We start from the raw sequence: 14,029 nt of genomic DNA, 5'->3' as shown, positions 1-14,029 counted from the left end.
TTTTTTTTATCTTTTTGCTTTATTTTAGTATTCACTAAATTAATATGAAGATGATAAATTTGATGGAAAATAATTAATGGAAAATTTTCACAACTTTTTTCTTATCTATAAACAAACAGAGTTTCGTGTTCAATCAAAAAAGCATGACTTTAATGAACACTAAATATGGAAGAGTGGAAAAACTTTTCTTTCATGTTTCTGTTTTGATTCATATTTTTATTTTCAAAATTTCAGGCTCTGATTTTAATTATAGATTTGATTATTTTATTTGATGGTAGAAGCATTTTTATTTTTTTGTTCATTTATTTGAACATGTAATATATTTTTAATAAATGACTGTGTTGACAATATGACTCTAAAATTCATTTTATATGATCTCAAACTAAATAATTATGTTTTTTGGTATAAAACCGAATAAACCGAAAACCGACAGTATATAAACCGAACCGAACCGAAGTAAATATGGATTTAGAATGGTAGTTATATTTTACTAACCGAAATACCGAAAACCGAAAAAAACCGAACCTAAACCGAACCGATATCCGGATTGAACACCCCTAGTTTTCGGGTTAGTGCACTCTGTAACACTAAGTGCGTTATTCTCGGGAATGACCGGATCAGCCGATAGAACTTATAAAAAAAAATCATTTAACGATTGAAACATATAAACTGATTTTAACAAGAAAAACTAAAAACACAAAAAGCATATATTTCATATATACTCTACCTATTATTAGGCTTAACATCAAATTCTTATAAACTAATATATATATTTATATGTTATCACCTCTAGAAGATAAAAGATTTAGTTTTACGAATTTTTTTTTTTAATTTTTAATGTTTTTATAAATTTTAACAACATCAATAATTATTCTTATCAAATTTTTTTAAAAAACTTTTTAAATCTAAAAATAGCTCAAATTTATGGAAACTTTCGGTGGAAATGCAGCCCACATATAGATATTTTCATATATTCAAAGGCTTTTTGCAAAACTGACCCAAAACTCAAAGTCAACCACAAAACTAAATTATGATTTTTTTCGGAATTTTCATTTTTCCAATTCATTCCACAAGTTCAAATTATTCACGAAAATGCCATTAATTTTTTTTTTTCAAAAATGGGCTTTTTACTCTCTCAACCTCATCATCTTCAAGTATTTACAAGATTACCATTGCCATCAATACACCAACCACCATGAACAACCAATCTGAAGCTCTTAATGCACCTAAAATCGATTTACACTTCCTCTTTTCTCAATTCTTCTGAACTAAAAACAACATCTCTTTACTTTCTCTCCATTAGGCTTGGGCGTTCGGGTCTTCGGGTCTGGGTCGGGCCGGTTCTTTTCGGGTCCGGGTATTTTCGGGTCCTAAATATTTAGATTTTAAATTTTTTATGGTTCATATATGCATTGAATGTTACGATTCTTGGTGGGTCACTTTCGTTTGAGCTTCTGTGTGCTTGGAGAAGACTTATGTATTCTAAGGAAGTTATCTCACTAATTTAAGGTATGAAATCAAGTTTTTATCCAGATCTGTTCACGAAGAAGACTTCTGGGTAAGTCTTCTTAACGTAGACGACTTACCTGGAAGTCGTCTCGTCAAATGAGAGGTTAATTTTGCAATTGACTTTTAAATCTTTTTCTAATAGAAGTCGTCCATTTTTGTTTGGATAAAAAAAAATCTCGAGAAACCCAGAGACGACTTCTGTGGAAGTCGTCTGGGATAAACATGTTAGTTTTGCAATTGACCGGACTGTGTCAGAAATTTGACTTTCCCTGGATGACTTACTTGGAAGTCGTCCAGTAGAAAACCAAAAATTCAATATTTTATTATAACGAGACGAATTCCATGTAAGTCGTCTCAGGTTAGTTTTGCAATTGGAAAATAAAACAAAAAAATTTATTTTTTTGTTGACGACTTACACGGAAGTCGTCCGACATACGACTTACACGGAAGTCGTCCGACAGACGACTTACACGGAAGTCGTCCGACAGACGACTTACACGGAAGTCGTCCAAGATTTTATTACGAGATTCTGGTCAAACCTTACTTATCTGAGACGAATTACATGGAAGTCGTCTCATTATAATAAAATATTGAATTTTTGGTTTTCTACTGGACGACTTCCAAGTAAGTCGTCCAGCGAAAGTCAAATTTCTGACACAGTCCGGTCAATTGCAAAACTAACATGTTTACCCCAGATGACTTCCACGGAAGTCGTCTCTTGGTTTCTCGAGAATTTTTTTAAACAAAAGTATGCCAATATTTACAAAGGAAGACTTCCAAAGAAGTCTGATGTAGAGACGACTTCTTTGGAAGTTGTCCTTTGCAAAATTTTAATTGCAAAAATGACCTAAAAGGACGACCTCTCTGGAAGTCTACTAGACGACCCCAGTGGATGTCGTCTGCCTCAGTGTTTAATGAACTTGCATTTTCTATGTTTGCTAATGTGTTTTGTTTTGTTTTTTCAGATGGATCGTTAGTTACATGTAGTGTATGGAAAATGGTTGTTGAAAGACGTCTGTTGGAATTTTGTGGTTGATAAGTTCAAAGGAGCGAGACTGTTTTTTTTAGTGTAGGTTCGACACATGCTGAACTTGTTGCAATGGCTCAAGAAGATTATAACCTGGACATGAACACAGAGTCTGTGCAATTAGCCTACGCATTACAAGAGGTAATGATGCAACAGATGGATCAAGGCACCCCTCCTATTCATGTTACAAGTGATAGACAAGTTCGGAACTTGCTCGAGATAGCTAAACGCATGAAGTACGTCTTTGTGTGTATAAAGCCTTAGCAAGATGAGAGCTGTTTCAGAGGAAGGGGAAGAGGATGATGGGAACGAGGATGCTGGGGAGGAGGATGATGGGGAGGAGGATGATGGGAACGAGGATGAAGGGGAAGAGGATGATGGGAACGAGGATGATAGGGAGGAGGATGATGGGGACGAGGATGATGGGAACGTGGATGCTAATATCCCTGTTGTTGCTGAAGCGGTTGATGATGCTGAGGATTACAGTGAGTATGGGAAGGTTAAAGATGAGGATGAGGATGAGGAAGAAGATGATGATATGTGTTTTGAAGATTTGAAAGGGACGTATGGTAGTGAATGAGGAAGATCGTATGGTAGCAGGATCTATGTCAACCAGAGTTTTGCTAGTAAGGATGCATTGGTTTCATAGTTGCGGTTGACAGCGGTGAGGCGTAAGTTCTCCTTCAGAATATACAAGTCAACGAAAACTCTCCTTGTGGCAACATGTCGGGTTAATGGTTGTGGATGGAAGATCAGAGCGAGTGTTAAACATGGGACAAACACTTTTTGGGTAACCAAGTATGTGGAAACTCATACATGTTCTGTGGGACAGAATCGCCCAGTGGAAACACTGTACTCCGAAGTATGTTGGTAGGTTTTTCATAGATCGTGTTGGAATCATTGATGGGTTGAATCCGCAGCATATCAAAGATGCAACGAAGAAGATGTTTAGCATGACACTTGATTACACCACTTCATACAGAGCATTGTTATATGCGCAAGAATTGGTGAGAGGATCAGCGAAAGATGGGTATGAGCGACTGCCTTCATATTTGGAGCAAATCTCCTTAGCAAATCCGGGTTCTATCACTGGTCTAGAACTTGATTCTCTGAATAGATTTAAGTATCTATTTCTCTCCTTTGGAGCTTCAATCCTAGGTTTTCAGTATCAGCGAAGCGTCATTGTGGTGGATGAGACTCACCTAAGTGGGAAGTATGAAGGTGTTATGTTAGTTGCAGCCGCAAAGATGGTAACTTTCAGATATTTCCATTGGCTTTTGCGATCGTTGATGGTGAAAATGATGAATCTTGGGAGTGGTTTTTCACAAAATTGGCGAGTTGTGTATCTGATGAGTATCCTCTGGTGATAGTCTCTGACCGGCACACGGGCATTAAGAATGTGTGTGATAAGGTGTTTCCGTGGGCTATCCGAGGAATATGTTATTATCACCTTCAACAGAACATTGTCCAAAAGTATAAAGGGAAGCATCTCTTGTACTTGGTTAAAGGTGCTGCTTATGCTCATACACTTTACGATTTTGACCGGTACATGGGTGAGATAAGGAGTGCAAACCCGGAACTTGCAACCTACTTGGAGAATGCCGACGTGACCCTATGGTCAAGGGTTCATTGTCAGGGAGACCGGTACAACAGAAAAACTAGCAACATCGCTGGATCTATTAATTCCGCACTGAAGCGACCTAGAGGATTTCCGATTCATTTCCTGATGGAGTTCATAAGGGATAAGCTATCAAGGTGGTTTTGGAAAAGAAGAGAATATGCTTTGATTCTCACAACTCAACATAGTCGGGGGGTTGAATACTTGCTTGCTGTTCGATCGGACAATGTATGTCCAACAAATTGATGGATGGCGATTCATTGTGCAAGCTGGCATAAAGGACTGTGTTGTTGATTTGGAACATCGAAAGTGTGATTGTGGTGTTTATGGTGTCGAGAAAATACCTTGCTCTCATGCTATAGCAGCTCGATCATATGCTAGTTTGCATATCTCCACACTTTTATGCCCGGTCTACTCAAAAGATACTTTGTTTGCAGGATACTCAGAGAATATCTATCCTTGTGCTGGACAACAATTTGAGGCACGCACATGCTTTCCTCCGGAAGTAAAGCGTGGTACGGGGAGACAGAAGAAATCAAGATGGCAATCTTGGTTGGAGCTATCTAGGATGAGAGGACGCACGCCCCGGAAGCAACACAGGGTTTATAGGTGCTCGGTTTGCAAAGAAACTGGCCATATGCGTCCACAATGTAATAACTGACGTGGATGACCTTCTCGTTAGTCGTCCAGAAGACTTAAATCCTGGACGACTTTCTCGTTAGTCGTCCAGCAGACTTAACTCCTGGACGACATTCTCGCTAGTCGTCCAAAAGACTTAACTCGTGGACGACCTTCTCGTTAGTCGTCCAGAAGACTTCACTCCTAGATGACCTTCTGATTAGTCGACCAGAAGACTATCTATCTGCATATTTGTTATGACTTTGTGTTATGTACTTCTCTGTATTGCAATTAATCTGCTTCTGTTATGGGTCGTCCAGAAGACTATCTATCTGCATATCTGTTATGACTTTGTGTTATGAACTTCTCTGTATTGCAATTTATCTGCTTCTGTTATTGGTTTACATGTTATGAATTTAATTGCAACTTAAAAATACAACAACTCTTATGAATTTAATTGCAACTTAAAAAGACAACAACTCGACCATTAGATTAGATTATCCGAAAGGTTACAACACTACCAAACAAATTTCCTACGAAATGATAGTTTGGTACGAGGATAGGTTACAAAAAACCACATCCTATCCTGACCCTATTACAAAAACATCACCTTCCTAATCTATCATACAAAAGCATATTTCATCCCACAAGTTCAAGTACAAATAAAACATCATTAACCTTGCTAGTCATAAGTTCCCATGTTCTCATCATTGTCTTCGTTCTCTTTTGCATGGCCTTCAGGAGTCTCCTGAAATATAGCCAACGCCATCTTCTCCCTTATAGCCTTCGCATTCTTGTTACAAAACTCTGTAGGAAATGAAATTCCAAGAGCATGACATTCGATGTACTTCAGAGCCCACACGCCACAATCACAAGCTCGGCACTGGGTACTCCAACGGTAACTCTCTCATATGTGTATGGCTCCAGTGTGTGTTTGACACGTTCTTCGTCAGAGCCAGCGCACTCAACAAGCAGATAAGGGCCCATGTTGACAAAAGGCTCCATGAGCACATCGAGGTCTGTAGCGTTAATATGTGTTAAAATGCTGTCCCAGACGATTATGTGCCTCTTAGGGATCGATATCCAAATAGCAATCCAATGCTCGTTCCTGAAGTTCAATGGCACATAAATATCATCCACATCCAACCCCCAAGCCTTCATAGATTGGCAAAATGTTGGTACCATGCCTGCATTATAATTCCACGCCCACCAGGGAGTCTTCTTCCTAAGCCGTTGATGTCGCTCTTGTCGCTCTTAAATTCCGGGTACTTGTTGGACCACTGCCGAGAAAATACATGATCAAGAAAGCACAGTCTCTCGCTCCTGAAATGATGTGGATTATCTCGGTACTGTTGCCTCAGTACATTAATAAAAGCATCCATGTGCTGCATATAAAACAATACAAGTAAGAGATACTTATCAGACGATACGCTTAAGTCATCTAGTAAGTCTTCTGTTAAGTCTTCTAGAGAAGACTAATTGGTAAGTCGTCTGTTAAGTCTTCTATAGAAGACTTCGCAGAAGACTTAAGCGTAAGTCGTCAACAGAAGACTAATTGGCAAGTCGTTTGTTAAGTCTTCTAGAGAAGACATAACTACTGGTAAGGGGGAAACTAGAAGACATAGCAGGAGACTTACTCCGTCGTTCGGCCATTCTAAGGGGGTTTAGAGGGTGAAATAAAACCGACTTAGACATCTACGTGGTTTTTTGTCCATAGGTGTTTTTAAAATAACTGCAAACACAAAATGTAGATAAGCAGAATTTTTTATATACTAAAGGAAGCTATTATGGGACATTTTCACTTACGGATCAAGTTTCACCCAGTCAGTGAGCACCTTCGACATCTTCTTGTCATAGGGTGCAAAAGGATCATAGCCTTGGCCAACCCTTTTGTTTGGAATGATCACTTTGGCAGTGTTGTTTCACTTAAAAGGAGTTTGCTGTGAGGCATCAAGTTTCCTTGCTCGCTCACTCTTTCCACGGACATGTGCCATAGCAGCATTCTTCTTTCTCTGCCTTCTAGTTTCCCCCCTTCTGTAAATCTAAATCAGTGGGTACTTCTTTGTCCAATACAAGAACACTAGGTTCACCACTATGTTATGGAGGTTTCTCCTCGGGCTCATTTGCTATCACAAGACTCAGGTCTTTCGAGGAACTCGGTTCTTGGGGGTCATTCTGTCCTGCTTTCGCCCCATTATGTCCTGCTTTCACCTCATTCACACTCTCACTCTGCAATTTTGATGTACAATATGTGTTTATAAAATATTAACCAAATATCCAATTCAAAGGATTAAACAAAATCCATACATAAGCAAATGATCCAAGCACACTAGAAACAAACACACATGTTCCGACATACAAGAAACAAAGCACATCATTCCTTATTCCTAGCACTTTCTAGTCAATCTCTTCTCTGTGATTTTAGGAGAGGTTTTGGTACTAACCCCGGGTTCGTGCCCACGCTTTTCCGGATTTGAAGTTGTCATTTGAAGTTCATTAGATCCAGTCCCTTTTTTGATCATTCCCACCTTCTTCTCCACAGCTTCTATCCTTTCCCCCAGCAACTTGATCTCCCTAAGGCACATCTCAAACTCATCTCTCATGACATCAACTATGTCCTTGAAGCTTTTTTTCAATCGGCTCCTTGGTCATCCCACCAACAGACGTAGAAGCCTCTGAACGAGCCTCTGCACGTGCCTCAGCAGAAGGCACTTTACTAGCCTCAACAGAAGCCGCTTTACGAGCTTTCTTCCGAGGTACTGCACTTTCCTCCTTCACACCACTCCTGTCTCCGCTGCACTCTCTTCCTTCTTCACTCTCGGTTTAGTACCGGTGACTTCCCAGCAATTCATGGTCCAGTTCCAATTAGCTTTCGCATTAAACATGACTTTGATTATGTTCTCCGTGGCCGGGTCCTCTACATCAAATTCCCATCGTGGAAACATCTCAGCAAAGTCCTTCTGGACGAAGTTGATCACGCTAGTCTGCAAAAATAAAAGATATAGATATCAACTCAGATAACAAAGACTGAAATCATCCAGAAAAGACTTCACATAAGACTTTAAAGTAAGTCATCTGGTAAGTCATCCAGAGAAGACTTCGCAGAAGACTTAAAGTTAATTCGCCCATACAACATAACTTTAAGTCTTCTGCGAGGTCTTCTCTTGATGACTTACCAGACGACTTACTTTAAAGTCTTCTGTGAAGTCTTAGGGAGTGAAGTTTAAATACCTGTCTGCTAATGGCCTCTTTAAAAAATATGCGTCCTTTGCCACCATTGTAAGCCAGCATCAGTGGAGACGGTCTGTTTGGTAGGGGATGCCCATAATTAGCACCAAATTCTGGCAGAGCAAAGTACGCCCACACCTGGAGAACTTGAACAAACCCATTAACAGTGTATGAATTTGATTCCAAATTTACACCCTTCACAGACTCCATCAGCACCTTAAATGCCACTCTCGCCCAAGGATAATTCTCAAATCTTTCTAAATCCACCACTAGCCTTGCAGGATTAGCCCGTGTAGCGGTTGAGTACTTTCTCCCTTCAATGAATCCAGTAAAGATGGCAAGGTATCCGAGCCGCATGCGATCTTCCTGAGACCACTCCTCGCATCTCCCAAATGTTGCTTTTATATGTTCAGTAGTTGGCCTAGCATCGACATCAACACCCATCATCTCCCAGAAAGCAGCCATCTCCTTCATAACCTCAACCCTTGGATTTTTCAGGTCCTCGATGTAATCTCAGTTCAGACCAGTGATGTGTTCAAACTCCAACAGTGAAAACCTCACCGGTTGTGGACCAATGAGACTCCAAAGCTCATACTTCTTCTTGATGTTAAGCTGGAAACTGAGCATATAATGAACCAGCCTTGAAACCCAACCAAAATTCATCTCCTTGAACTTGATGAACACTCCCAACTTCGACTCATTCAGCTCCTCATATTCGTCATCGTTTAGAGCTCGCTTTAGTGCAGTAAATAGCTTCGAGTCATCAGTGTGATAAGAAATGCTCTTCAGTGCAAGGGGCTCCTCCCCTAATGTATACACCCTCTGCGGGAGTGCTGGTAAATCCGTTTTCTGGCCTGCAAAACAATCAAAAATAAGCATCTCAAACATATAACAAGCGCACTTTTCCGCCTTGCATGTAAATTTTAGTGAGAAGACTACTGAGACGGCTTCCAGGAAGTCTTCCACAAAGTCTTACACTCTGGAAGACTTCCAACGAAGACTTAGGTCGTCTGGAAGACTTCCAGGAAGTCTTCTACGAAGTCTTACACTATGGAAGACTTCCAGGAAGTCGTCTGAGTAGTCTTTCTGAATAAATACAAAAACTGTTTCTTTAAAAGATGGATGACTTACAGTCGGAGAAGATATGGTCTCCAACGACACCAGCGGTTACAAATATGCAAAAATCGACGGGAAAAGAAGAATCAAGAATACAATTTTTAGGGTTTTACGGCGGTTAAACGCCTTACGACAAGAGAAATAACTTACCGGCAGCGGAGTTCAACGAGACGCGGTTTCAGATCTGAAACAAAGGAAGCGGATGGTCAGTTTAAACTACTAAAAACTCTACGCCATGAAGGAGAAACAAGATTCGTCGTAAGTGGAGAGATCAAGAGAAATTTATCGGCGGCGGAGTTCAACGAGACGGGTTTCAGATCTGAAACAAAGGAACCGGTGAAAAATCAGGGCGTAATCGCCTTCGTAATCGCCTCTGGAGAGAAACGGCGCTAGGGTTTTGGAAAGTTGTGAAAAAGTAAGAAAATAGTATTTATATGTCCGGTAAATGATCCGGTTAGGTTTAAAAGTACATTGGTAAAAAAAAAGGATTCGGTCCGGTATGGACGACTTCCCTGTAAGTCGTCCAGCTAAAATTATTCACCAGAAGACTTCCATGGAAGTCGTCTAGACCCTAAACGTAACCCTTAAACTTAATTAATTAACTAAACACTTCATAAAATTAAATTAAACTTCAAAAGTGTTTACTATACATAAAAATAAGCACTTACAGGTAAAAATTTAAATTTTCAAAAAAATATTCAAGTTTTCCAAAATCTAACCCTAAGAATACATACAATACTACAACATATGTTGCCAACCCTAGACCAAAAAATACCATGATTCACTACCTACACTCATCTATGTTGAAAAAAATTCAGTTTTATTATATTCTAATTTATATCACTTAAAACTGTTTATAGTTACATGATTTTAATTTTTCGCTTATCAAAATATATTTTTTTTAAAATTTTAAATTATTTTTAAGATCAGCTATACCTGAAGACTTAATTGGAAGTCGTCTAGAAGACTTCTAGCATCTCAGACGATTCAGACGATTTACTGGGGTTATATTCGTAAAAATGGCTTCTGTTTTTTTTGTTTGGTCACAAGGGACTGGCTGTAATTTCACAAGGCTTTTAGGTTAGTTTTGCATTTGATTCAAGTTTGGATATATGTTTGAGTTTAAAGTCAAGTTGTAAGTCATATTTGGCAAATTCCCTTATATTCAAATAGATCGTAAACGGTTGGTTTTTATCTGCATGATATACCATAAAATATAGTGAAGTATTTTAAACTTAGATTATTTATCAACCTAAACTCATTTGTCATTATATCACCATGCATCGTGTGGTTTGATCTCTCTGTATTTTTTTTTTTTGGTGAAAACTAATTTTTGCGAGAGGGTGGTTGTTCAAAAGAATCCATTCCTCTATTTTATTTACATATTCTAATCAAATTCATTTTAGACTTTAGGTGTCCTTCGAATCTAAAATATTGAAAATTTTAACCCAATGGATAATACGTGCGAGCATATATTTTGCATGTATGTGAAGCCTCATGCAATGACACGTAACACGTTCAAAACAAATAATGTCCGGCTGGCTGACGTCATATTGATAGCTAAACAGTTATCTCTATTATCATCGCATATCGGAACCACGGGTGATCATTCTGAAAACAAGAAGAACGAATAGAAAAGAAACATAGAAGAATAATGTAGCAGACACCCGGTTCCCTTTTGAGGGACAATGTTTTCTTTTATATCAGCACCATACCTGAGCCAAAAAAAAAAATTACTTGTATATAAAACAAATAATATAATGATTTGATTGTACATACATAAATTAATTTGTATATATAAATTATTTATTTATAAATTTAATGAGACCATATATTTACATAGAATTTTCTAAAAATTATTATCGTGTTATCTTATCGATTTGTATCATATTTTGAACCGGTCCAATTTAGGATCGGAAAAAATTATTAATTTATGGTGTTTATTATTTTATCGAGTATTAATATATATAATTTTTACTGTATATCTTTTAGGATTGGAAAAGTACATTTATTTGATATTACATTCGTAATTAAAAGAAATATCAGGTTTAAAGCTGTATAAATATGAATAAAAAATTGTATTATTCATTTACATAATCATTATACCGACTTTAAAATAGGTTTGTTACAAACGTGTTTTGTTCTCTTTGTTTTTTCTTCATTTTCATGGTTATTTTATGCTAGTTCACAATATATGTATACCAAAACTTATTTTAAATTTTCAAAAATAAAATCGAAAATTTGGGCTTTATTATCGTAGGCACTAATGTTTAAGCCGCTACTTAATTAAATAAACATCACTTCTTAGGAATAATTTATAACTGGATGGTAATCACAATTTCCTAATGACAATATTGGACCGATTCAGTATTTTTATGCTTCTTAAGACATAATAAATAAAATTAATCTATTAAAATAGCAGTACAAATTTAGATTTACTCTTAAACTTGCAAAAAATTTACAGTCCAATGCCATTGAAAGTTAAATAGACCTATTATTAAGTGATGCTTGTCTTTTCCAAGTATTAAATAATTTCCTAAAATAATTACAACTATAAAATATTACATCAACGAATTATGTGCGTACAATATATCTTTCTCACCAAACTAATTCCCCTACAATATCGACACCGTAACATTTCTGATAATATGAATCTCATCCTTGGCTTATTCACTAGTAAAAATCTATCGCATAGCCGCTGTAATGCCACTTAAAAACCGTGGCTATTTAAAAAAAGCCACGACTCCGCCACGTAAAAGCCACGAGACGTAAAAAGTCACGGTAAAAATTAAAAAAGCCACGATCAAGTCACGAAACAAAGCGTGGTAGGTTAAAGCCACGGAAGCGCTACGAAATTTTCGTGGCTGTATAAATTAGCCACGAATTTTTCCACTAATAAAACGTGGCACCATTTTGTTTTTTTGTGCCGACATCAAAAAGGAAGTGTTACGTCCAATCGTTTGACGAAATGGGATATAGCCATGGTTGTTTCATGGCTGTTTCGTGGCTATACATGCTTTTTTAGTCCTTATTCTGGTTATGGCAGAGAAATATTCGTTTGGCAATGATATTTTAAGGGAGCCACGAATATTTCGTGGCCTTGTCGTGGCTATTTCGTATCATATATACGCTTCATAACCGTGACATTTAGAACTTTTGTTCTTCTCTCAAATTTTCAGAACAAAATGTCTTTCTACTTTCAATCTAGAGAATGGATGGATCAAAGAATTGATCCTGAGAGTAATCAGGTTTCTGAAATATTTCTTGGAGGTGTTGATGCATTTATTCAATTTGCGTGTAATCAAGAAGATTACAAAGAAAGAGAAACTTTGTTGTGTCCGTGTGCTCGATGCAAAAATGTGAAGCAACGTGAAGCAAGAGTTGTCGCACGACATCTATTCTTGTACGGTTTCAAGGGAAATTATTATTTTTGGACGAGTCATAGAGAGAAATTCAACGATGTTGGTGAGAGTTCCGGGGCGAATCATTCGACGGGTGAAGAAGAAATGTTAGAGACTCCTATTTGGAATGCTTATGAAGATCACCAGCAGAATATTCCAGAGGTACCCGCAGACATTGCGCCAGCTTACATGCCGGAAGCTATAGAAGAGACAGACATAGCACAACCCTATCATGATAGTGTTTTTGAAGCATTTGAAGCAGCGACTCAACCTCTCTACGAAGGATGTGCAGAAGGAATTTCTCAGTTGTCTCTTGCTTCGCGGATGATGAAAGTGAAGACAGATTATAATCTACCAGAAGCTTGTGTAGATGAGATATCTGAAGTATTTAAAAACATACTTCCGCAGCAAAATAAAGCTCCAGCAACATATTACGAGACCAAGAAACTGACAAGGTCGCTTGGGTTACCCTTACAGAAGATTGACGTATGTGTGAAGAACTGTATGTTATTTTGGAAGGGAGACGATGCGAAGTTGGTCAGTTGTCGGTTTTGTGGAGAAGATCGCTACTACCCGAAGAATGGAAAAGGTAAAAACAAACCGAAACAGAGAATGTTTTACCTCCCAATAGCAGATCGTTTGAAACGTTTATACCAACTTGAGGCGACAACTTCCAATATGCGGTGGCATAAGGAACATGTAACTCTGGAAGGAGAAATACATCATCCATCTGATGCCATAGCGTGGAAACACTTCAGTGAGTTATATCCTGGATTTGCTGCTGAAAGCCGGAACATTTATCTATGCTTATCAACGGATGGGTTTAATCCGATTGGTATGAATGGCGAAGCACATTCCCTTTGGCCAGTTATTGTAACTCCATACAATTTGCCTCCGGGAATGTGTATGAAAAGAGAATTCTTATACCTTTCGGTGCTAATTACCGGACCCAAACATCCAAGAAAAAGCTTATATATTTACCTTCAGCCGCTGATTGAAGAGTTACAGAGTTTATGGAAAGATGGTGTGGAGGCATATGATATTTCAAGGAAAGAAAGATTCATAATGCGAGCAGTGTTGATGTGGACGATAAGCGATTTTCCAGCGTATGGGATGCTTTCAGGTTGGACGACACATGGTCAGTTATCGTGTCCATATTGTCAAGATGAGACAGGTGCTAGATGGTTCTTGGAAAGATAAGGATGTGTTCTCAGGGCAAGGATGGTTTAGTACTTTACCAGGCTTTGATGGTTTGTTAGGGGCACGAAATGTTTGTGCATGTCTATCACCTCTTCACTCGGAGGTGGAAGCATTGATTTGGGCAATGGAATGCATGAGAAATTTAAGAAAATTTCAGGTTACGTTTGCAACAGATTGTTCTCAGTTGGTGAAGATGGTTTCGGAACCTGAGGAATGGCCTGCATTTGGAGCCTATTTAGAAGACATCAAGCTTTTGAGAAGAAGCTTCCACAACTCAGACATCGTTCATGTACCAAGGACGGCGAACCAAAA

At 38.2% G+C, this 14,029-nt stretch overlaps 1 protein-coding gene across 1 annotated transcript; it reads left to right on the top strand.

Moving 5' to 3' along the window:
- Positions 1–12,331: 12,331 nt before the first annotated feature.
- Positions 12,332–13,717, top strand: LOC106323988. Its single transcript, XM_013762019.1, has one exon. It carries the CDS (start codon positions 12,332–12,334, stop codon positions 13,715–13,717), a length of 1,386 nt encoding a protein of 461 aa, XP_013617473.1.
- Positions 13,718–14,029: the final 312 nt, after the last annotated feature.

Source organism: Brassica oleracea, chromosome C2, assembly GCF_000695525.1.
Source record: "Brassica oleracea var. oleracea cultivar TO1000 chromosome C2, BOL, whole genome shotgun sequence".
NCBI classification, from domain to species: Eukaryota; Viridiplantae; Streptophyta; class Magnoliopsida; order Brassicales; family Brassicaceae; genus Brassica; species Brassica oleracea.
This window is presented reverse-complemented; position numbering and strand designations above follow the sequence as displayed.

Coding starts and splice junctions, on each gene's coding strand:
- LOC106323988 (XM_013762019.1), top strand. CDS start 12,332: ATGGATCAAAGAATTGATCCTGAGAGTAATCAGGTTTCTGAAATATTT.